The sequence below is a fragment of the Moschus berezovskii genome, chromosome 21 (genome assembly GCF_049115385.1).
Source record: "Moschus berezovskii isolate FMDL1 chromosome 21, NW_MosBer_1.0, whole genome shotgun sequence".
Taxonomy (NCBI): domain Eukaryota; kingdom Metazoa; phylum Chordata; class Mammalia; order Artiodactyla; family Moschidae; genus Moschus; species Moschus berezovskii.
The window spans coordinates 41,930,037-41,954,709 of record NC_142480.1 but is presented as its reverse complement, the minus strand read 5'-3'; the positions used below and the strand labels follow the sequence as shown (position 1 = coordinate 41,954,709).

At 55.8% G+C, this 24,673-nt stretch overlaps 2 protein-coding genes across 2 annotated transcripts in view; one reads left to right on the top strand and one right to left on the bottom strand.

Moving 5' to 3' along the window:
* APBA2 (amyloid beta precursor protein binding family A member 2) overlaps positions 1-9,549 on the top strand; it is a 104,695-nt gene extending 95,146 nt beyond the window's left edge. Inside the window, exons 10-14 of the mRNA XM_088829788.1 lie at positions 3,125-3,304; positions 4,093-4,305; positions 5,575-5,694; positions 6,825-6,965; positions 9,309-9,549. Of these exons, the coding sequence (XP_088685914.1) occupies positions 3,125-3,304; positions 4,093-4,305; positions 5,575-5,694; positions 6,825-6,965; positions 9,309-9,380 (726 nt within the window). The 3' untranslated portion in view covers positions 9,381-9,549. The remainder of the gene's footprint in view (positions 1-3,124; positions 3,305-4,092; positions 4,306-5,574; positions 5,695-6,824; positions 6,966-9,308) is intronic.
* A 1,833-nt stretch (positions 9,550-11,382) lies between these two features.
* The window catches only part of ENTREP2 (endosomal transmembrane epsin interactor 2), a 128,571-nt gene continuing 115,280 nt past the window's right edge, over positions 11,383-24,673 (bottom strand). Inside the window, exons 7-10 of the mRNA XM_088829568.1 lie at positions 22,956-23,031; positions 17,116-17,334; positions 15,563-15,637; positions 11,383-14,509 (exon numbers count right to left, since the gene is read on the bottom strand). Coding sequence (XP_088685694.1) covers positions 14,190-14,509; positions 15,563-15,637; positions 17,116-17,334; positions 22,956-23,031 — 690 coding nt within the window. The 3' untranslated portion in view covers positions 11,383-14,189. The remainder of the gene's footprint in view (positions 14,510-15,562; positions 15,638-17,115; positions 17,335-22,955; positions 23,032-24,673) is intronic.

The following is a 24,673-nucleotide window of genomic DNA, read 5'->3' as shown; positions in this document are numbered from 1 at the left end:
AACTCTAATTCTGATGTTTAAAATACTACAGACTCACTAAGAGAACATGACCCCACTGACTCCTGTGTTGGGTGGGATGAGAGCATCTTTCTGAGCCTAGAAGAGGGAGAAAGGGACGGGGTAAGGGAACAGGAGGGCAGGAGGTGAGAGTGGTCTCTGGGACGCCCCGAGCAGATCTGACTCAGGACCACCCCGGAGGCAGTGCTGAGCTGTTTTTGTGGCTGTTGCCAGGGTACGATTTTTAATAAATTCTCTCTCCTCCGTGGACACTTGGAAGGGACATTCTCAGTCACCAAGGGACTTGAGGGTGTGTCTAGGACCAGGAGCAGTGGAGTAGGGTCCCGGTGTTTTCAGGTTTGAGCAGAGTGGGTTGGGGCAGTGATGTTTCTGCTAAGAAGTTGAAGTCAAGTGTGAGTGCTTTGAAGCCATGATGTTGCTAGGAGAGGAAGTTTACATACAGATGCACTAGGGCACACTCGTGTTCCTTTCACCTTACACAGATGTCTGTGGACTCCTGCATGGACATGTTTGTGTGGCTCATGGCTTGAGGCATCTCAGAGGCTCGGCATGGGGAGTTGTGATGGGTCCTGGAGAAGGGCCGGGGTTTATGTGAGGGTGAGGCAGGACACAGGTGAGTGGGGTGAGCAGCCTGCCTGTGCCGGGAGCAGGAAGAGCGTCCGAGCTGCCTGCCATGTCCTGCTGCTGCTGTGGTCTTGGTTTCTCACTGGGAGAGGAGGCTGAGAGCAAGGGCAGGAGTGTGTGGGGCTCCAAGTGGCCCTTGAAAGTGTGTGGGAAAGATGGACTGGGAGGGGCATGAGAGGATAGAGCAGCCCTCTGAAGAGTCGGGCCCTGATGATGGCCCTAGCAGGTGGGCTGCCAGGGTGAGTGAAGTATCCAAGGGTCCCGTGCAAGCGGAAGGGGGAAATGGAACATGGCTGCTGGGACTCTGGCATCCCCCTCAGAGTCTCTGTTTTCCCTCTGTTAAGTGGAAACCAGCACAGATGAGCCGCAGAGGTGAGTGCTAGGCGCAGGGCAGCCTCCCTCCACCTTCACCACCTGCAGGAGGCCCCTCTGAGTGCCAGCCTCCATCACCCCCCGGGGAGGCCCGCGACACCTGCCCACCTTCTGGGCTCATGGCCCTGGCTGTGATCTGGGGGACGGGACAAAGGAGGGCCCTTGGGACTCAGGGGGAGGGCTGCCAGGACGAGGGCAGACGGGGGATGGGAGACTGCAGCCAGCAGTTGGTGGGAAGATGCTGAGGTTCCCGGAGTGAGCCCCATGGAGCCCACGCGTGTACCACCTCATTCCCCAGAAGCTCCCCAGGTGGTGGGGGGCCCTCCAGGTAAAGCTCAGAAGGCAGGCTCAGGGCAGTGGGCGAGGGGAGCACGAAGTGCTGCTCAACCCCTTCCTAGTCAGGGGACCCCAGTCAGAGGCCTGGGGGTGGTCGCTGTCGGCAAACCTGAGACCCCAGCGGGTCAGGGCAGGTCTGGGCCTCTGGGGCGGGCTCACCCTCCACCCATGGACCAGCCTCCTCCTGGAGGCCAGGGTCCTCTGCCTGGCCTGAGCCTCTGCCAAGCACTGTTCACTGGGCTCTGCACACGTCTGGGCCAGTGGCGCCACCTGGTGGCCCCAGGGCTCCACACCTGCGACTGAGCACACTCAGCCCTCCCCCTGAGCAGAGCGGACAAACTGCCAGGGGCGAGCAGGGTTGGGTCCTATTGAATGGACATGGAGTTCCCTCCTGCAGGCCGTTCGGGGCCCAATTTGGGAAGGCCGTGCGGTCTTGCATCAGAGGGCTCCGAGCTCTGGCTCTGTTACCTGGCCGAGCCCGGGTTTTCACAAAGGCTTATTTGTTTGCAGCCTGAGAATTGTGCAGCATGTGGAGCAAGAATGGAACTTGGGCCCAACCCTCAGTTCCACGCGTTTTGGGTCGTGTTGACCTGAGGTTTTGCTGAGGGTCGCAGTGCTCTCCGCTGGCTACCCAGCTCTTTGGGCCTTTACCCTCGCCTCTCAAGGCCCTTCATCTGCACACCAGCAGGTGGCAGGTCAACCCGTGCAGTGCTGCTCAGTGTCCAGACCTCTGCAGGGTTAGGGGTCCAACCCAGTCCATAGAAATGGTCGATGTCAAAAGGAGTGTGGGGACTTCCCTGGTGGTTCAGTGGTTAAGACTCCACCCTTCCACTGCAGGGGGCATGGGTTCGATCCCTGAGCAGGGAATTAAGATCCCACATGCTGTGTGACATGGCCATAATATATATATGTATATATATATATCAGTTCAGTTCAGTTGCTCAGTCGTGTCCGACTCTTTGCGACCCCATGAATCACATCACGCCAGGCCTCCCTGTCCATCACCAACTCCCAGAGTTCACTCAAACTCATGTCCATCGAGTTGGTGATGCCATCCAACCATCTCATTCTCTGTCGTCCCCTTCTCCTCCTGCCCCCAATCCCTCCCAGCATCAGGGTCTTTTCCAGTGAGTCAACTCGTCTCATGAGGTGGCCAAAGTATTGGAGTTTCAGCTTTAGCATCAGTCCTTCTGTATATACACATATATATATAAGAAAAAGAGAAGTAGAAAGGTGTTGCTCTGTGCCTTGCCCTGTGCCCTGTCCCCAAGGGCCCAGGCTTCTCATTGGCCTCACTTTGGCCCATCCACACCTCCACAAGAGCGACTGGCACACATCCTGCCCCCACTCCCGCCCCGATGGACTGGGTCCTGCTGCTGTGAGAAATAAATACTGGGTGGATGACTGACAGCCTCTTTGATGCTCCCTGACAGGACGCATCTCCAGGCTGCATTTGGAATAAGACGAGTAGAAAGAAAATACAACACAGTCACCAGGGAAAGCAACAGAATTATGGTCATTAGCAAATAATTCATAATCTCCTCAGACTTTATTGGACACAGGCTTTGTCTTAGGATGTCTGAGGTTTAGAGCAGCTCGGGTAGGAGCAGGCAGGGTGCCCGGCAGCAGAAGGGCTCCCCCCACGGAGACCTGGGTCGCATTTCTCTGCAGCTCCTTGGAGCCCAGCCAGGGCCCCCTCCCAAGCCCATCCAGGCTTGTGTGCCTGCCTGTCTCCAGTGGCCGACCCTCTTCCATCCCCTCCCCTCTCCTGCAGGCCCAGCTCATCGCCCAATCCATTGGCCAGGCCTTCAGTGTGGCCTACCAGGAGTTCCTGCGGGCCAACGGCATCAACCCCGAGGACCTGAGCCAGAAGGAGTACAGTGACATCATCAACACCCAGGAGATGTACAACGACGACCTCATCCACTTCTCCAACTCGGAGAACTGCAAGGAGGTGGGCGACCGGGGACGGGAAGGGGCTCTTGGGCAGGGGGCCAGGGCGAGCCTTGCTGGTGTGCGGCTAGTGTCCCTCTGGCTCCCGCCTTCGCAGCGAGTACTTGTGTGTGAAGAGTGTGGTGCTATTACAGCAGAGGAGCTGCCGACAGTCCATCTTAATGACTCTGAACTTGTGCCCTTTACTGCTGCTCTTAGCCGGGGGCTCAGCAGCTGGTGTTGTTTCTGGAAGACATGTGAGAGTGGGCTAGGAAGCCTCCCATAGTGGGGCCTTGGCAGGCTCAGGACTCTCTAGAAAGTTCTCCTGAGACAGAGGAGTGAATCCCGGGGTGGCCTGTACCCTGCCTGTTTGTGAATCGGTAAACAATCCTGGCTTGTTGCTGAGTGAATGAGTGCTTGACAGGCAGCTCTCTGAGAGTGATCCGAGAGGCGGAGAGAAAATGAAGTACTTTTCTAGATGAGTTTGGAGGCCTGGCAGGGTTTGCGTCTGGATTCTGAGAATGTGCCTCTGGCCTCTGTGCGTCTGGGAGGGTGAGGGGAGCCTGGACACTGGAGCCAAGCTTGGGGCTGGGGGTGGTCTGTGCTCTGGGTTCACAGGATGGTGGGGTAGGCCCTGAGAGGGCTTGAGAGCTGGAGCTGGGAGAGGCCAGGGGGATGGTGGGTGGGCCAGGATTTGTGGCCTTGGTTTGGAGGGCCCGGGTGGGGCTGGTCCTTCTGTGAGTGCTGGGCAGAGGCCTACCCCAACCACGTCTCAGGCAGGCCCCTCTTACTCTGCCGATTCCCTTGTAGCTGCAGCTGGAGAAGCACAAGGGTGAAATCCTGGGCGTGGTGGTGGTGGAGTCGGGCTGGGGCTCTATCCTGCCCACTGTGATCCTGGCCAACATGATGAATGGAGGCCCGGCTGCCCGCTCGGGGAAGCTGAGCATCGGTGATCAGATCATGTCCATCAACGGCACCAGCCTGGTGGGGCTGCCACTCGCCACCTGCCAGGGCATCATCAAGGTGGGAATGAGGCCCCTCGCTTTATCCTCGATGCTTTGTAATCCCCACTGACCCATAGGGAGGCTTAGCCCAGAGAGACCCACCCAGTGACTTTGAACCCAAGACTGCACCACGTCCCTGACACATCAAAGAGGGACCTGCCCCCAACCCCTACAGTGGGGATCTTGAGGGAGGTGCTGTCCGCTCTCACTTAGCTGGCTCCTGAACCATGGTGATCCCAGGAAAGGCCTGAGGACCTGTAGCTGTCAGGTGACCAGGTTGTCCTGGTTTCCCTGGGACTTTTCACTGACAGTCACACCTCCCGGGCACCTGAGGAGGTGGGTCCCCAGCCTGGATCTGAGGGGGCTGTTGCTCTCCCCATCTGACCGGAGGACCTGCAGGTGTCTCATCAAATGATACACTATGGTCTCGGGGCTGGAGGATGGACCCCCCACAGATCAAGTTCTGTGAGCTGGCTTCTGGACCTGGGGACCCAGTGGGTATCATGTAGCTAAATAGACAGAGAGACATATAAGAGGCCTCCATCAGAGGTGCTGAGGCTGGGCCGGCCAGGACCCTCCCTCTGCAGGCTGAAGCTCCTGGGCCAGTTTCTCACCTGGGCTGCGATGGAGGCTTGTGTGTATGCGTGTGTGCACGCATATGCATGGGGGAGGAGCTCCCTGCAGCCATGTTCAGGCCAGGCCCCTCCCGCTCCCTCCGCTGAGTCCCAGGACTGTGGCCACAGCTTTCACTGTCCCCTGGGGCCTGAGGTTGCCCTTGGCTTGAACTGGCCTGTCTCGGTGCAGACGTGAGCCTCCCGCTGGCAGATTTCCTTGCCCTGCCCCCAGCACAAGGGTCCTTCTCCGGAGGACACTTTGTTTTCTGGATGCGGCCCTCATTGTCTTTGCAAACAGGAAGTTCCCTGCATGCAGCCTGGTGAGGGCCCCTCTTGTGACCCCTGAGGGTGACCAGGTGCCAGCTTTTTGGCTGTACACAGGGGTGCTCAGAGCCTGGCCTCTGGCCCTGGGGGCAGCTTATTCTTGCCCAGGTCAAAGGGCACAACAGAGCACATGGAGCCCCGACAAACACTGCCACCTGGGATGGCCGGCACCCCTGCATCGGGTCAGGGTGAGGCCTGCATCCACGCATAGGGGGACGTGGGTGCCCAGAGGGACCTGCGTCAGTCCCTCTGTGCCTAGGACTCTGCCTTGCAGCCAGCTCACTCCCAGCCCGGGCCCCAGAGCTTGTCTTTCCAAGCAGCATCTCAGACCCTCATGTTCCTGCTCACAGGGTCTGAAGAACCAGACACAGGTGAAGCTCAACATCGTCAGCTGCCCGCCAGTCACCACTGTCCTCATCAAGCGGCCGGACCTCAAATACCAGCTGGGTTTCAGCGTGCAGAACGGCATCGTGAGTCCGCTCGGCCCTCGGCAGCCTCCGCTGTGCCTGTGGATGGCTGGTGCAGGGGGCGGGGGCAGCTGTCTGCGTGCCCCCGACCCCCTGGCCCAGAACAGCTCCTGTCTGATGGAGCAGGTCCCGGCCAGCAGCCAGGCCAGGCAGGGTGGGTGGGCCAGCGTGCGGGTGGAATGGGTCCCTCCAGCCCCCTGGGGCACCTCGTCCCGGTGGTGGTATTCTCTGCCGACCCCTGCTTTGGATTGGAGGCCAGAGCCCTCCTACCTCTGCATTTGGGACCCACACGCAGCCAACGGCAGCGTCAGAGTCAGGTGTGCGAAAGACACCTGCTCATTCAGTGTTCATTCATCCACGCGCCCATTCAGAGCTTCGCATGCCGTTCTGGCACTGTGCCAGCCGTGACCCCAGCCACTGGAGGCAGGACAGGAGGGATGAGGCTAGGTTGAATGAATGTTGGTCTGGCTGAAACTCTGCCTGTTCCTCAGCCAGGACTCTTCCCTCCAGAGTCCCACCTTCTCTTTGATCTGTACCAGTTCTGTTTCCTGGGTGGTTCCTTCTGCAGAGGTCCCAGTAGGCTGGGACTTCGCCACAGAGGATGGAAGAGAGGAGCTGGTCATTTCCACATTGCTTAGGCCAGCCCAGGAGGAGGTTGTGGGGTGTATGGTGTCAGGTGAGGGGGATGTGTTTGTCCCCTCCCCCCAGGAACACAACAGGAGAGCGTCCCAGAAAGAGGACTGCCAAGGAGACAGTTTCCCCCATCACGACCTGGTGCAGGAGTGTGGGGAGGTAAATTTGTTGGCTGGGGTAGCAGTGACTATCTTCACTGGAAAGAAAAGAGTGGCTGCTGGAGAATCTTCCAGAATGGGCTTTACTTGAGTCCCACCGCGATCCAGGAGCAGAAGCCCCAGGATGGAGGGACAGGTTCTCCCACAGCCATTTCCAAGCACATTCTAAATCATTAATCTCTCAGTTTGTGAGTCAGCAGAGCATTTGTAGGAGCATCTGTCCTGGGGGCTTCACCCTTCCGGTGGTTAATTCTCCCCACCTTTGGGGGCAGGAGGAGGCTGGCAGGCAGGGCGGGGACACTTAACTGACGGAACACCCCAACCCCAACCCATGTCACTTAGATCTGCAGCCTCATGCGTGGGGGCATCGCGGAGCGGGGCGGCGTCCGCGTCGGCCACCGCATCATCGAGATCAATGGGCAGAGCGTGGTGGCCACCGCGCACGAGAAGATCGTCCAGGCACTGTCCAACTCGGTGGGAGAGGTGAGAGGTCACTGCCTGAAGCCAGAACTGGGCTTTTGGGACCCAAAGGTCTCTAGGACCTGACATCAAATTCCCGAGGGCATGTAGGTGCACTGGGACCTCTGAGAGCCCTTCGGGGAGGGGCCAGTCAGCTGAGCTGGGCTGTAACTCCTGGGGGAGCCCGTGGCAGGCAGGGTTCAGCATCCTCTCCTCGCTCTGGTTACCTGTGAGGCCAACAGGATGGGTGGGCACTGGGTGGAGACTTGAAGGCTGGCCCTGCTGCATCGCCCCCTCCCACTCTGCTGGCTTCATCCCTCCCTGCCTTTTTCTGCTGCTCTCTGGCATAGGCATGAGGCTGGTGTGAGGATAGGCACCGGGTGGGGGACTCAAGGGGGAGCTCAAGACAGAGCAGAGAGGTGGGTGGCACAGGGGACGGGTCTGAAGGCAGGTGCTGGGCGGAGAGTTTGGGTTTGATTCTGAGGGTGGTGGGGACCCCTGGGGCCATGTGTGGAGGGAGGGCTCTGGGGCAGTGTGGGGCATGGCTTCCTCTTCACAGCCTGGGGGTAAGTGGGTGGGTGGGGTGCTCTCTCCTGGGGGTCTTCAGATCGCATCGGTCAGGACACATTTCCTGGGGCTACGGGGACCCAGGTTTCACTCAGGTTTTGTGAAAGTCCCAGGGCTGGGGGGAGGGGGCTTCCCTGGTAGCTCAGCTGGTAAACAATCCAAACAATCAGACCAGGGTCTTCACCTGCAATGCAGGAGACCCGATTTGATTCCTGGGTCAGGAAGATCCCCTGGAGAAGGGATAGACTACCCACTCCAGTATTCTTCAGGCTTCCTTGGTGGCTCAGACAGTAAAGAATCAGGAGTGCAGTGCAGGAGACGTGGGTTCAACCCCTGGGTCGGGAAGATCCCCTGGAGGAGAGCATGGCAACCCACTCCAGTATTCTTGCCTGGAGAATCCCATGGACAGAGAAGCCTGATGGGCTACAATCCATGGGGTCACAAAGAGTCAAACATTACTGAGGGAGTAGGCACACAACGCTTGGGGTGGGCAGTTACCCTTCCCAAGTAGGGGCGGATGCTGAATCTCAGGAAGGAGGGGCCAGGTAGGCATCGCTGGCCGCCTTTTACAAATGGCTTTGGAGAAAGTAGAATCAATTTTCCTAAGTAGATGCTTGGGGGCGGCCATCAGCCTTATGCTTCTCAGGGAATCAGGAGTGTGGGAGAGTGGGTGGTGGGGAGCAGGTCAGGGAGCAGGTGTGGGGGTGGGGTAGGCAGCTGGAGAAACGCTTCCGCCTCTCCAGACCCAAGGTGACGGTTATGCAGGAGGCTAGAACGGGGGCCGGGGCAGGAAGCCCTTCAGCCTGGGTGGACCTCGCGCTGGACTGGCTGGCTCTGGGAGTGACAGTGTCTGTCCGCGTTTCCCATCATTGCTGAACATGTTTGGGAAATGACCTGCTGATCGGCTAGAGCTGGTGTTCTGCAGAGAATGAACCTTCTGATGGGAAAAATCCTCACAGGCTGACAAAGGCGGGAACAGCTAATTGGATCACACAGATCCAATGACGATGGGAGTCTGTGGTCAGAAAACCTATCAGCCAGGTTGGCCTGTCAGGGTCACTCAGGCGAGGCCTGAGAGCTGCTTGCCCAACCTGGGGGTGGACTCCACCCCTGGCCCCTCTCCTGGAGGTCGGCCAGCCCGGCCTCTAGAGCCACAGCCACCCACAGGGGCCTGAGTACAGCCAGGTCCAGGCTGGCTTGGGGAGCAGGATGCTCAGAGGAAGCAAGAGCAGAGCCCGAGGCCCTGGTGGGAGTTGGGGTGTGTGCCCCGCACGGTGGGCCTCCCTGGGCAGCTGTCTGTGTGTTGCAGGTGGCCCAGCCTCCTTGGTGCCAGCCACTGAGGCCAGGTTCCCCCCCACCCCCAGCACACATGCTCTGTGTGTGAGAGCCTCTGGTTCTCCTGCTGAGGCAAAACTCGCCCCTTGCAGTTTCTAAGAAGGTCTGGGCACCCGGGCCTGCCCTTCCTGTGGGCAAAGTCCAGCTTTTTACCCAGCCGGTGTCAGGTTGAGGTGAAGGGAAGACCAGCCCTTGGCCTCATGGAAAACCCTCTAAAGACCCGGATGGGAGCCCAGATCACCGTCTGCAGGGGCAGTAAACCCTTTCTGAGTCACCGTCTGGGGTGGTGACCTTGGGCAGGTCATTCTTCCTTTCCTTGGCTGCTGGCAATTTACACAGGATGTGCTCAGGGTGCTTGGGCACCACTGGCCTTGAGGTGCTTGTTTTTGGGGGTGCATGGAGGGGAGGGAGAGGTGGAGGCAGGGAGGGCCGGGTCAGCCCCCCACCTCTCTCTATCATCGGCAGATCCACATGAAGACCATGCCTGCTGCCATGTTCAGACTGCTCACAGGCCAGGAGACCCCGCTGTACATCTAGGCTGCCTGCCTGCACCCTGATGAGCGGGAGCCAGACCCAGGACCTGACCCCTGACCCCACAGCGCACCCGAGGACACCAGCTCTGCTGAAGGGCATGCCCTCCCCACCCACTTTTATTTTTTGGACTAAAAGGGGTATGTCTGTATTCAAGGAGGGTCCCAGGAAGCAGTCTCTGTAGAACAGTCCAGTGTTTTGCCACATCCTGAGTTTTCTCACCACGATGGGTGAGGGCTTGTCTGTACTTCCATGTGGTGCGGAGCCAGTGTGCATGGCGGACGTGGGGACCTCTGGCCATGGCTGTGCAGGGAGCCCCGGGGGGGACAGTGAGCTCAGGCTGGGGGCAGCGGCAGTGCCCCCACCCTCTGCAGGGGCTCAGGCTCCTGTAGGGAGGGTGCCCAATGGCAGAGCATGGGCGGCCAGATCTCAGGATGTGACCAGTCACTGAAGCCGGGTGATCGTGTTTCTGAGAAAGGAGATATCCCCGAGTTACATAAAGGGTGATGTCCACAACCTCAAGACTCCACACTTAGACAATATCACCGTTTTGACTCTTATCCAACAACAAGCCGCTCTTCAGACAGTAGGGTTTTCCGACGATCTGTGACCACACCTGCTGTCCATGCTCACCTGTCCACTGGTCCCTGGATGCCCCTGGGCAGCCTCCCACCACTGTGGGCCAGCTGCCTCTTCACAATCTCTGCATACACGCATCCACACGTGCGCTCTCGCCTCGGACACCAGACCCACACCAGACACCTGGACACCTGTGGTCCCTGGGGCCACACGTCTGGTCTCTTCGCTGTTAGCAGCAGCGTTTCTTGTGTGTAGATCAAGTGCAGCGTAGTCTAGCCTCGCCTGCAGAGCTCAGTAATCACCGATGTCGTTCTGTCTGGAAGTCTCTCTCTTGGGCCCAGGCCTTGAAGAAAACACTGTGACTTAAGAAGCCTTACCATGTGGTAACTAAGCTCAAGGACCACTGGACGAGGGTGACCTGTGTGTTGCATGCTGCCGACCTTGGGAAGACTCGCTAATACCACTAATAAACCTGAGGTCACGATGGAAAGCTGTCCTGTGGCTGGTTTGTTGACAGGGACGCAGCTGCCCAGCTTCCTTTTGACTGCGCCTCTGTCCAGTTCTGGGAGGGGGTCTTCTCGCTGGGTGTGAGGGCTTTGGGCATGAATTGGTCAAGGGAGAGCAGGGACGGGCGGGTCTTGGGCTTCTCCTGGCTTGGATTGGAATCGCCTCTGTAGAAGCATGTGCGTGGAAAGAGAAGGAAGCTGGCCTACTCGCAGCCCTGGCTCCTTGCCTACGGCTGCTTTGCAACCCATCTCGCGTAACGACAGGACTGACCATCGCTGACTGCACTTCGTGGTCATTGTCCTGGGCCCGGTGTCCTGTGGCTTGGGGAGGCAGGGTGAGCCTGGGCTTTGGTCAGAAGCACTGCTCTGTGTCCCGCATGTTAGCCGGGGACACTGGACAAGCAGGGCCCCTTCTCTGACTGGGATCCTGGCTCCATGCTGTGAGCTGATAGCCGGGGCTGGACCACAGTATGCAATGAGAGCTGGAGGGCAGAGGCCTCCGCTCAGGGGGCCCAGGGGGCCGGCCCTGCAGTGCCCTGGATGAGGTAGGTGAACAGGCTGCAGCAGGGAAACCCATGGCTAGCAAATGACTTGGGGACAGGTGCCCCATCAAACAGTAACACATAAAAACAAAATAAAGAGGGGTTTAAGCCAGCTTCAATCCCTCCCAGAAGCCAGGGTATATCCCACGGAGGGACAGCTAGAGGCCAGCATCTGTGGGACCTACCTGTGTCTAGGCACCTGTCTTGTCCCTGATGTCTCCAGAAGCATGTTAGGAAATGCATGTCAGGGGGCCAGGGGTGGTCACGCGCCCTTGCTGGCTGTCTAGCCTGACCGTGGCTCGGGACCTGGTCACCAGTGGTGACACATGGTTCTCAGAGTCTGTCTGTCCTAGTCAGACCTCAGAGACACAGAGGCCAGAAATAGCTTTTATTAAAACACTGATCATTATGAAAACACCTTGAGGTACATTAAATACAGCCTGCCAGTTGTACAAACAGGCTTGAAAACAATTTCCTATAAATTCTGCCTTCATAGCAGCATCTGTGGATCGGTACAGCCAAGGGGAGAAAAACATCCATTTAAAATGAGACTTCTTTTCCATGGTTTGTTACGAGAATTTAATTTGTATCACTGTTGCCAGCTGAAGGGGCCCATAAGTCCTTGGGAAGGAAAGCTCCCTGCTATTTGACAAAGATTTGGGGTCCAGCACACCCCCATCTCAGCATCCCTGTGGTCTCTGGGGGTTGGGGTTTGATGGCAGTGTCCTGACAGGCTCTGGCTCTGAGGTAAGCCGGCCCTCTGGGGAAGGACAGGGAGTCAGAGGGAGCAGCAGCACCAGACCCTGTGCAGAGGGCATCCTGTGCCTCGGCTTCCAGCATAGCCCCTGGCGGCCCGCCTGTTGGCCGATAACTAGGGCAGGCAGCACAGGGCCGCGTGGGCGCAGGTGCAACAGTGACGGGGGATCCAGCTTTCCCTGTGGCCAGGCACCAACATGGCCTGGGGCTCAGGGTGCTCGATGCAGGGACCCTGATTCCCGGATGTCACTGAGCAGAGTGGGGTTGAAGGTGCTGGGGCTGGGGAGTCAGACCCCAGCCCGCTGCCAGGTACCGCTCTCTTCCCGGGACCTTCCCTGGAAGCTGGAAGCCAGCCCCTGTGGGAGCCCACGTGGTCGCCAGGCCCTTAGGAGGTGCTAGTCCAGTGGAGCAGGACTCAATGCAGAGTCCTCATCCACAAACACTGGGAGTGAGAATGTGTCTGAGGACTGAGCATTGAGAACACCTGGATGACGGGCTTTGGGCCAGTGTGCACCCAGATGGAGGCACAGGCTGTGTCAGGTGTCCAGAGGCAGGAGATGTATCCCCATGCAGGGAGGGGTGCAGAGGACACGGAGCACCAGGCCAGGCTCCTGGGGGGTCACCTGTCTGGCTGCTTAGTGACAGTTCCAATGCCCACAAGGTCAAGCCTCACTTGAGCCACAGCCACATCTGAAACTGCAGGTTTGGCCTGGGGATCCGCTGTGTGAGCCCCCAAGCCTGATGTGGGCCCCCTTGCCCACCCAGGTGAGCCCCCTGCAGCCTGCAAAGCTCTGCCTGCGACCCCACAGAGGCCCAGATGAAGAGGTGCAGGCTGGAGGCTCAGCGGAGGCCCCCTGGAAAAACCATCAATTTACTTTACCTACAGAGAGAGTGGCTTTGGGGACTTCAAAAGCCCTCAGCTGAGAAAAATTAAGAGATTTTCATTTTACAGTCTGGATAAAGTGCTCATATATTCATCTCTGGGATGTCTTGAGTGGAGAAGTTCCAGCTGTCATCAGAGGCCTGAGTAGATATTGGTCCAGTTTTTACCTCTGGGAGGCAGTGATCAATGATAATGTGACTGAAACAAAGCGTTCACAGCTGACCGTCACCCAGGCTTCCTACCTCAGGGTCCAGGGGCTCCTCTGGGTGTCTGGGCTGTGAACACTCCCCCAGCCACCCTCTCCCCACACCCTGACACACCCCAGCACACTGGCCCCAGGCTGCTGGACCCCTGGCAGTGGTGGGCGCCTACCTGGCCCCACCCCCACACTCCCCGTGTTGGGCCCGCAGGCTCCTGGTTGAGGACTGTTGGATTCAGCTGTCTTGCCCCACAGGGGCCACCAGTTACAGTCCAGGATGACACAGGTGTCCCTGTGGCTGCAGAAAGTTGAGGATGGTGCTGCCCTGGGGCCGTGGTTGGGAAGTAGCTGCTGCTGAGGTCACCAGAGCCAGGGGTCTGGGAAGCTGGCAAGAAGATCCAGGGCCCCCAAGGAGGCTTTTGCACACTCAGGGTGGTTTATGGAAAAGGATGGACAGCCCGCATCTTCCAAAGCAGATGCGGCCGCTGCTCAGCTGGGGAAGGGGCTGCTCTGGGTCATGAGATCCCTTGAGGCCAGTCTGGCCAAGGCGGATGCGGGAGAGCCCCGGGGGTATCCACAGGGGCTTACTATTCCAGGACAAAGTGCTCTGTGCCAAGCGGGTTAAAAAGACAGCGAAGAGGCTGCCAGAGAGGAAGCAGGGAAGATGCTCTGGTTGGTGGGGTGGAGCAGGGAAGGGTTGCCAAGGAGACAAGGTGATGAGTCCCTCAGAGCCATCTGTCTGTCCCTAGTCACAGCCGTCTGTCCCCCAGGGAGGCCAGGCCACTATGGTGTCCCTCATTGTGTATGTGTTCACCAGATGTGGTGGCCATGTTGCCCTTCGGGCAGAAAGCTGAGCCCAGGATGCCATCTGGGCTAGAATTACTTAATTTCCTTAACAATCAGCATCTGAGACTGGGTAGATCGTGGATACAAACCACAAGGGAAAATGGACTCACTGCCTGATGCCCTGCTTGACCCGCTTAAACACTAAATTAAGTCAGGGGTGGGAGGATCCTGCTCCTCCACGGCCCCAACCTTGAAGATACTTCAGTTCAGCTAGATGAATGACCCTGTCGCTGGATTCCTGTTGCTCGGCTCATTCAAGGCGCCATCTGCCTGACAGCACCAAGGATTCACGAGGGACATGGGAGAGTCATCTGCTGTGTCACTGGGCTAGGTAGGAAGTGTCACCCCCAGAGAACAGCGGACAGGGTTCCCGTCCAGGGCAGAGCAGCTGTTTCCTGCCTGAGCCACCCTGGACCGCAGCCTCTCCCTGCAGGCCCGGTGCCCCCATGGGGACTCAGGTACCAGTTCAATAGCATCTGTGTCCACGCCCAGACGGAGGCGCTGTCACAGCTGGCCCAGGACACGGGTGCTGAGGACAGCCTCCTCCATGAGGCACTCCTCGGGGGGCACAGTCGAGCGGGCAGAGCCCACCACGTGCCTCACTTCCATGGGCAGGGAGCTGCTCGAGTGCTCCAAGAACTTGGCCACCAAGACCCTGGTGTCCTCAAAGGCCTTGCTGTCCACTAAGGAGCGCAGCCGCTCTTTGGAAACTGTCTGTAAGGCCTCTGGCGTTGACCGTGGGTCCGCTTTCCAGGCGTCTGGTTCCCCAGGTGAGAGCTGGTGCGGACAGGCGCAGGCGGCCGTGATGGAGTGAGACAGGGTGGCTGAAAATTGGGGGAAAGACACAATCTGAGAACAACGGACACAAAACAGAAGGCAGCCGTCCAAGAAGTCCCTGAAAAGCAAACGCAGGGATGCTTTGGACAAACTCACTGCCCAGATTCCCGTGTCCCAGCCTGGCCCTCACTTCCTGTGTCTCTCTGTCCTTGGCCCCCTCGCACCCCTAAGTTCAGCCTGTGTTAACCTAGAGGGGCTGCAGCCTCCTGGAGCTGAAGGGCTGGGGATGGGAGGGTGGGATTCAAAGTTGGCTGGAGAGATAGGGGCTGGGCAGAGGTCTCAGTTCTCTGCTGTAATTCGCAAGCATTGTGTGTGCTGGGGGGATGGGGGGTGATGCCCCTTCTCAGCCTTCCCCAGCTCCATGACTTTTGCCCTTGAGGGCTGGATGGCATCTGGATACACATCTGCCTGGAGAGCAGAGCTGGGGGTGGCAGAGGGCAGTGAGAGTCCCTCCCCATGTCAAGGACAGACAGCAGCCACGGCTCTTGAGGCAGCCAGCCCAGGGCCCAGGGACCCCATGCCAAGGGTGGGGAAATGACACCAGCTCCCAGCAGAGTTGTGGCCTTTCTGGATGACCCACAGAAAGAACCCTGTCAAGGAAACCCAGCTCCAGGCAGTCAGCTGTGATGAGTTGCCAAGGACCAGTCTAAGGCCTGGCCTGCGCCATCTGTATCGCAGGTCACACAAGAGAACACATTCTGGGTGGTCTGGGGTGTGTTTTGTGGCAGCGAGCAATCCTGGTAATGAAGCATGAGAAACTGTACAAGACTCACACATGGCGGGTGGGGGCCTCTCCCCTCCAAATGGAAACTCATAAATACACTAAAGCCAGTGATAAATCAGGTGTAGCCTCTAATACAGTCCACCAAGAGAGTAGGGAACGGTGGAGGGCAGCCCATCTTCCAAACCCAGAGGACTGGGGCTTGCTGGTCCATGCCTGGACCAGGGTGGGTTGGGTTTAGACACAAGGCAGCTGAGGACCACTGGTACTTCCGCCCCCTGCACAGACGTTATCAAAGGGTTTCAGAAAAGTGTCTCACCAGTCCCCAGTGCTGCCCGGGACAGTCCTGCTTCGAGGTCCTGGCTGCAGGATGGGGTGTGTGAAGAGGCATCACCTTAACCACAAAGAGAGTTCAGTTAACACACAGCCCAGGGGAAAGGAATTCCCGATAATACTGTAGAGACCCTCCTGTGTCTAAGATGGACATCAGAGGTACAGCCAGCAGTGGAGACCCCTGAACATAAACCCGGGGCAGGAGGTCCCCTGGCCTATCACTTCCTCAGCACAGCCTCGGCAAAGGGCAGCCAGCTGTCACCACTGACAAGCCCAGAGCCCTTCATCCCAATCCCCATCCACATCTAGGGGTCCAGGCTCCTGGGAGGCACGTACTTTTGATGAACAAAACAGTAACTTTATGTCAGAGGTGACAGCAGGGAGAGGCAGACACAGGGGTGACAGCTTATAAGCACGCCATTGCTGCTCTTCAGATCCATCCCTAACATGTCAGGGTTTGCAGAGCATGAGCTTCACTGGAGGGGTGGGGAGTAGGGACCCCAATCGGGTGGTGGTAGCCCTAAGGGGCTTAGAAACATCTGAGCCAGGAGTATGTGAGCAGCTGGTGCGTCCTCAGGAGAAGGTTCTGGGGGAGGCGCTGGGTGTGAGCTGGCGGCGGGGTGGTGTGGGAGGGAGGGGAGGGGTGCTGACCAGGAGTGGCCGAGGCACAGCCTGTACTTTCCAGTGGGGGCACCTCAGGCAGTGGCCTGGATGGACACCGGCTCCATGCAGGGATGGGGTTTTCCTGGGGGCAGGATGGGATCTAATCCACCTGGGGTTCAGCTGGACAAGACCATTGACCGGTACAGGCACCACTGGCCTCCTCCGACTTCTTTCCCTGTATGGACAAGTCCCCACAGCGATGGTACTTGTGGTCAAGGGCCCCCCAACTTTTAGTGGCACAGACCCAGGAGGAGGTGGGGGTCCTCCAACTTTGGGATGTACGAGACTCCCTAGGGTGTGCTGTTGGGCTGCAAGGTGCAGGACCCTGGGGTCAGGTCTCCCATCCTGGGGGACCTAATGTCACGTGGACAATGCTGACCCGACCCAGGGTGCCCATGACATGTCTTCTGGGGCCGGCACTGGCTGGCAGACAACCCCCGTCCGGCACTGTCACTGAGATGCAGGCAGGTCTTATGTGGCTCCTTGTCCCACCAGACCCCTCAGCAGGCACTTCCCACGAGAGTATAACCCAGGCTGAAAGACGTATACAGACTGTGGGCTCTGCCTGACCCGAGGCCTTCATGGGCCCCAGAGCTGGTGTGAAGCCTGCAGGCTAATGCCGAGACTGGCAGACCTGCCCAGAAGGCTGTCATCTCTCCAAACCTCCGTCCTCCTGCCCTCCTTCCTGACTGAGCAGTAAGCTCAGTGGGGGCACAGCAGAAGTTGCAGGCGGGCCATCCCCCTTCAGGCTTCAGACATCAAGTTCACATTGCCCACGTGGCCCAAGGCAGGACTCCACTCTCAGGGGACATGAGGCCTGTGGGGTCCAGGCAGAGCCGGGCATGCCCCAGGACACAGGGGCTGGGGCCGCTGTACCTGTCGCCCTGGACATGCATGAAGTGGGGTCACTGATGGAGCGGGCCACGCGCCTGGGACCTGGCCGCACCCGCGTGCCCTTGTGGGGGCCCTCAGGGGACGTGTGGTGGGGATGTGGGGTAGGCAGTGGGGTGCCCGTGGGGTCGTCGGGGGACAGGTGGCTCAGGCCAGGAGCAGCGGTGCCCTCAGAGGCCAGGAGGCTGGAGCTGTTGGCCAGTGCTGCAAAGAAAGGGACTTGAGTTAGTGCTGGTGACCACCGAGCTCCCCACGATTAGGGAGCGTGTCCCCCAGAGTCATCCCAGGGTCAGGCACAGCCCACCCTCCAAACCCCAAGCCTGGAAAAAAACCTGTCATTGTGTTAGGCTGATAGTGCTCTGTGTGGGAAGGAGGGGACCTGAATCACCCCAGGAGGGGCATGGGCTCCCCAAGAGACTAAGTCAGAAACCAGCTGCACCTCCCATCCAGGGCATCCTGGGGTGGGGAGTCTGAAGCACAGGAAGGTGCACAGGAAGGGTCTCCTGCTCCAAGGGCAGGGCCTGTGCAGAGAGAGGTGGGGGGTTGAGGGACCCTAGTACCCCTAGCCCCACTCCAGTACTCTTGCCTGGAAAATCCCATGGACGGAGGAGCCTGGTAGGCTGCAGTCCATGGGGTCGCTAAGAGTCGGACACGACTGAAGCGACTTCACTTTCAGTTTTCACTTTCATGCGCTGGAGAAGGAAATGGCAACCCACCCCAGTGTTCTTGCCTGGAGAATCCCAGGGACGGGGGAGCCTGGTGGGCTGCCGTCTATGGGGTTGCACAGAGTCAGACATGACTGAAGTGACTTAGCAGCAGCAGCACCCCTAGCCAGGTCCCAGTGGGTCTGAGAACCTGTCTGCCCCCACACAGGCCCAGAGTGCAGCCCCTCATCAGGCAGGGGGTTAGCCCAGCCCTGACCACTCTGAAGGTGGCCTGGCACCAGGTACTGAACAAGCTGCCCTGACGCCCCAAGTGTGAGAACTGCTGCTCAGGCCAGGCTCCACCTCTTGCTTCTCCACAGGTGGCCCTGAGGAGGGATTGGACCAGGATCCATCAACAGGGTCCCCAGCAGACCTGTATGCACCAGGGCCTGAGGACTAGCTCATTGCCCTGCCTCCTGACTGAAGTGGATGTTCAAGTTGAGTGGCCCACCTGGGGGACATGTGATAAGAACCACAACAGCTTGAACTCCTGCAGGGAGGTGAGGGGAGGCTTTGGGGTCTGTTCTTTCCTCTCCTTCCTGTGGGTGCTGGGGGAGCCTCTCTATTCCCAGAGGTCCCAAGTGCCCCGCATCCATGCACATCCTGTGCCCAGGGCCCACCCAGTCACCCCCAGTCCTTGGCCAAGGACACACAGCTGAGAGAAGGTTGCAAAGAGGTGACAGGCAGTCAAATGGGAGCTGGCTGAAGCGACCCCGTCCAGCAGCACCTGTGCTCAGCCACCCCGTGCCCCACTGTCCACTGCTGCCGCCCAAGAGGTGGTTTGAGAATATCAGTTCCACATGTCCATTTGGAAAAACAAAGATGAACCATACCTCACAGATCACATGCAAAAAAAAAAAAAAATTCTTTAGGATCATTAACACTTTCCCTCTTTAAGATACTGTAATAAGAAAATATGTGAGAATAAACCTGCAGCCACGGGGTGGAGAAAGATTTTATAAACATATTGATAGAAACCATAAAGGAAAAGCCTGATACATTTGACAACAAAAGGGATGGCAAACTTGTGTATGGTAAAGGCCTTGTTAACAGGCTTTGAGAAACAAAGCCTGAACTGGGGAAGCAAGCAAGCCTGTCATAAATAGGAAAACAGTTGTTCTTACACATTTCCTCACTTTTCTATTTAGCAAATATTTGTTGCTATTGTTTAGTTGCTAAGTTGTATCTGACTCTGTGACTCCATGAACAGGAACATGGAAAACCATGAACAAGAACTCCATGCTGGGCTCCTCTGTCCATGGGATTTCACGGGAAAGAATACTGGAGTGGGGTGCCAATTCCTTCTCCAATTTTTCTTATAAATCTAAAAAAAACTTCTAGAGAAAAAAATGGACCCCAAAACAGACCTACAAGTTGATGATAAACATGTAAAAAGGTATAGAAACCCAATCCTGTGTGTCAAGTTCACCTTTAAGGGTGGTTAAGGTCCCCAGGAGTGACAATGTCTGGGGGGGGGCATTGTCACAAGCACCCTTGGTGGGAACATGAACTTGTAATAAAACCTTTCCAGGACACAGCGTGGTCAATACCCCCAAGTCTAAAACACATGTTCTCTTGGACTTTGCAATTTTCCTCGCTGGAATTTATCCCAAGAAAATAATTGGGCAAGGGCCCAAAATCGAGTGTATAAATGTAGGAGAGAAAGAACACTTTCCTGTTTCATTAGAAAAGTTTAGACCTAGACACTGTCATCATCAGTTCAGTTCAGTTCAGTTCAGTCGCTCAGTCGTGTCTGACTCTTTGTGACCCGAAGAATCACAGCACGCCAAGCCTCCCTGTCTATCACCAACTCCCGGAGTTCACTCAAACTCACATCCATCTAGTAGGTGATGCCATCCAGCCATCACATTCTCTGTTGTCCCCTTCTCCTCCTGCCCCCAATCCCTCCCAGCATCAGAGTCTTTACCAGTGAGTCAACTCTTCGCATGAGATGGCCAAGTATTGGAGTTTCAGCTTTAGCATCAGTCCTTCCAATGAACACCCAGGACTGATCTCCTTCAGGATGGACTGGTTGGATCTTCTTGCAGTCCAAAGGACTCTCAAGAGTCTTCTCCAACACCACAGTTCAAAAGCATCAATTCTTCGGCAATCAGCTTTCTTTATAGTCCAACTCTCACATCCATACATGATCACTGGAAAAACCATAGCCTTGACTAGACAGACATTTGTTGGCAAAGTAATGTCTCTGCTTTTTAATATCTAGGTTAGCCATAACTTTCCTTCCAAGGAGTAAGCGTCTTTTAATTTCATGGCTGAAATCAGCATCCACAGTGATTTTGGAGCCCCCAAAATATCTGATACTGTTTCCTTTTTCCCCATCTGTTTCCCATGAAGTGATGGGACCAGATGCCATGATCTTAGTTTGCTGAATGTTGAGCTTCAAGCCAACTTTTTCACTCTCCTCTTTCATTTTCATCAAGAGGCTTTTTAGTTCCTCTTCATTTTCTGCCATAAGAGTGGTGTCATCTGCATATCTGAGGTTACTGATATTTCTCCCAGCAATCTTAATTCCAGCTTGTGCTTCTTCCAGCCCAGCGTTCCTCATGATGTACTCTGCATATAAGTTAAATAAACAGGGTGACAATATCCAGCCTTGACGTACTCCTTTTCCTATTTGGAACCAGTCTGTTGTTCCATGTCCAGTTCTAACTGTTGCTTCCTGACCTGCACATAGGTTTCTCAAGAGGCAGGTCAGGTGGTCTGGTATTCCCATCTCGTTCAGAATGTTCCACAGTTTATTGTGATCCACACAGTCAAAGGCTTTGGCATAGTCAATAAAGCAGAAATAGATGTTTTTCTGGAACTCTCTTGTTTTTTCCATGATCCAGTGGATGTTGGCAATTTGATCTCTGGTTCCTCTCTGCCTTTTCTAAAACCAGCTTGAACATCTGGAAGTTCATGGTTCACGTATTGCTGAAGCCTGGCTTGGAGAATTTTGAGCATGACTTTACTACATAAACACTATCAAAATCTTTTCAAGATTACACAGCAGAGTGTTAAAAGTCTTTTGAATGGTATTCATTCCTGTGTACTCTTTGATCCCAATTCCCCCCTTCTCTTTTACCACTTTACTGGGTATAATTTATATGCAAAAGCCCTGTATCTATTTAATGTATATAATTTGATGAGATGGGACATATGCACAAAAATTGATCCCAAGTTTCTCAATGTCAGTGAAAGTCCAGTGATTGAGTTCCTCAAGGACATGCAGTCACAGAGAGACAAATGTGACTTATCTCTGAATATATGTCGTTAATAGAAACCTGATAAAATTAGAACAACATTGCAGGAAGAACTCATGGTCCAAGACTGGTAACTCTCATTTCTGCACACCATCCCCCACTCCTTGTCTTGTGTCGTGTGACTGTATCTTTGGGCTTCCCAGGTGGCTCAGAAGGTAAAGAACTTGCCTGCAGTGCAAGAGACATGGGTTTGATCCCTGGGTCAGGAAGATCCCTTGGAGAAGGAAATGGCAACCCACTCCAGTATCCTTGTCTGGAGAATTCAATGGACATAGGAGCCTGGTGGGCTATAGTCCATAGGGTCAAAAAGAGTCGGACAGGACTGAAGCGACTTAGCACGCATGCATGCAATAAATGCATTCAGCAAGGTTGTCCGATTTGAGGTGAACGCATGAGTGAATCCCCCGAGTCACAGTCAGTCACACATACTGACCATGAACATGCAGAAACCAAAGGTGTAAATTCAGTGCCGATGACAGTTGCTCCAGAGAAAATGAAACATGTAACATGCACACCAACAAAACCTGCCCAGGATCTGAAGGTGAAGATGATACTGTGAAACCACAGTTTGAAATCCAGAGAGAGAGACTGTGTTCGTGCCTTGGAAGACTCAGCTTTAGAAAGATGGTGATTCCCTAAAATACTGAACAAGTGAACTTATTCTACACTACAGAAGCGACTCAGATATAGACATCAGACTTGTGGTTGCCAAGGGGGAGAGGGAGTCAGAGGCGGGAAGGACTGGGAGTTTGGGATTAGCATATGCAAACTAGTATGCAGAGACTGGACAAACAAGAAGGTTCTAATGTATGACAAAGGGACCTATATTCATTATCCTGGATAAACCACAATGGAAAAGAATATGAAAGAAGAATGTGTGTATATGTATAACAGAGTTACTTTGCTGCACAGCAGAAATTAACATAATATTGTTAAAAAAAAAAAAAGATGGTGATTCTGTTCAAATAACTGCACAGGTTTAATGTGATTCCTGTCAAGATCCCAACAAGATACAGGTGAACTCATTCAAAATTGGCTATGAAAAGACTCTTGCTCCTTGGAAGAAAAGCTATGACAAACCTTGACAGTGTACTCAAAAGCAGAGACATCACTTTGCTGACAAAGGTCTGTACAGTCAAAGCTATGGTTTTTCCAGGAGTCATGTATGGATGTGAGAGTTGAACCATAAAGAAGGCTGAGCATTGAAGGATTGATGCTTTTCAACTGTGGTGCTGGAGAAGACTGAGAGTCCCTTGGACTCAAGGAGATCAAACCAGTCAATCCTAAAGGAAATCAATCCTGCATATTCATTGGAAGGACTGACGCTGAAGCTGAAGCTTCAATCCCTTGGCCACCTGATGCAAAGAGCCAGCCTGTTGGAAAAGACCCTGATGCTGGGAAAGATGGATGGCAGGAGGAGATGGGGACGACAGAGGACAAGATGGTTGGATGGCATCACTGACTCAATGGATGTGAGTTTGGGCACACTCTGGGAGATAGTGAAGGACAGGGAAGCTTGGTGTGCTGCAGTCCATGGGGTTGCAAAGAGAGGAGATACGACTCAAAGACCGAACAACAACAAATGAGGGAAAGGGCGCTGGGGTGAGGGGGGTGGACAAAGTCCCCTGGAGAAAGGACGAGGTTCCCAAGTCTGACCACTGGGCCACAGAGGAGGATGTTTGGAGCCTCCCCTGTACCTAGCAGGAGTGGCTCCAGCAGCTCCCATCCCTTCAGGGGGAGGAGACAGAGGATGTAACAGGAGGAGAAGAGAAGAAAAAGGGCGGAGGAGACACGCCTGGGAAGACTACCATCTTAAGTGTTTCAGACTGGTGTACTTACTTTCAGAGGGTGTACTTACCTTGTGAGCTGAAGCCCACAGCGATGTCGGGGTCCCCGGGGCCAGGTTCAGTCACTTGTGGGTCCGTGCTTGGGAGCTGCAATGAGAAACAGGATGTGGGTGGTCTGCTGTCTGAAGGGTGCATCACAGCCGCCTCTAGAAAGGCAGGTTGACTCCAGAGCTCGTCTTCCATAGACATGTGAGCAGGGTTCCAATCTTCTCCCCTGAATGTGTGGGGTGGGTGGAGGGAGACGCCATTTCCAAGACTGAAGCTCCTTCCTTGGACCTTCTGCACTCAACCGTGTGCCCACCCTGAGAGCCCACCCTGAGCCCACTCGCCTTCCACTTACAGGCACTGCCTGGGACTGATGGAGGTCACACAGGGTCCCTGCCTCACCAGAGGCAACAGGACAGCCCTTCCCTCACCCCCACCCACTCCTCTCTCCCTGCCCTCATCCTGGGAAGAGAAGGACCATGGCACCAACACTCACGGCACTGCAGTGCTCTGGGCGAGCAGTATGCACACAGGCAGACACTGAACACGCTCTGCAATCCCCAGGGCTGCATGCACCCGGCCTTCTCCTCTCCTTCTGCCCACATGTGGGGTCAGGAGGCTGCTCCCAAGGCCAGGGGTCCAGGTGCACACGGAGTGTGTGCCAGCTTGACGCAGGCCCCCAAGCCCAGTGGAGGGGGTCGCTGTGAAACTTGAATCAGGGTGCATGGTCCTCACACTTTTGCAGTTTTCTTCTTGAATGACTGTTACACCCAGAGAGGCCTGGGGAGTGTGGGGGAAGAGACCAGCCTCCTCTGCTGGGCAGGGATGGGGCACATCTGCTCCTTGCCCGCCCCCTTTGGGCTGGGATCCGCCCCAGACTAGTGCATCTATGCCCTCCCTGCTTCAGGCCACAGCAGCCTCTCCCCTCCCCAGCCATGCATCCGAAGGCGTGAACCCCGTGTGCACTGACCCTGTGCCCCTCATGAATACCACCTCTGGATCCTCGTGGTATTTCAGGACTGCTGGCCAGTAATGGGCTGGTGGAGGCCAGGAAGTTCAGGCGGGCTCTGTGGCGGGCCTGGTTCCAGCTCAGTAATTACATTTGTTTCCCTCATGCTCAATTGAAAGCTTATAGTGGGCTCCCACCTTTCCTCTGTCAAGCAGGTTGGGAGATGGGCTACTGGCCCCCACCCCACTCCACACCACGAGGGGTGAGCTGCACACCCACAGGAATCAGACAGGGAGGTGCCCCAGAGGCCCCTTGGATCCCATGTGTATATAATACCAGCCAGCACTCAGTACTCCCTCTCTGCTGGGGAAGGTTGGTTGGGGTGAATTCACAACATCCAAACCAGGTAACCTGTGTGGGAAATCTGTGTCAAGAATCTCCAGCCAGGGACATTCCTGGTGGCCCAGTGGCTAAGACTCAGTGCTCCCAGTGCAGGGGGGCCCGGGTTCAATCCCTGGTCAGCGAACTAGATCCCACATGCAGCAACTAAAAGTTCTCATGCTACAACTAAAGATTCCACACCCTGAAACAACAACAAAAAGATTCCACATGACACCAAAGAAGATCAAAGATCCCACATTCGGCAACTAAGACCTTTTTTTGTGATTTTTGCAGGAAGCTGGTTTTTTTTTTTTAATATTTATTTATTTGGCAACTAAGACTGGGTGCAGCCAAATAAATAAATATTAAAAAAACAACAACATCAAAACAGCCCCCTTCAAAATCACAAAAAAA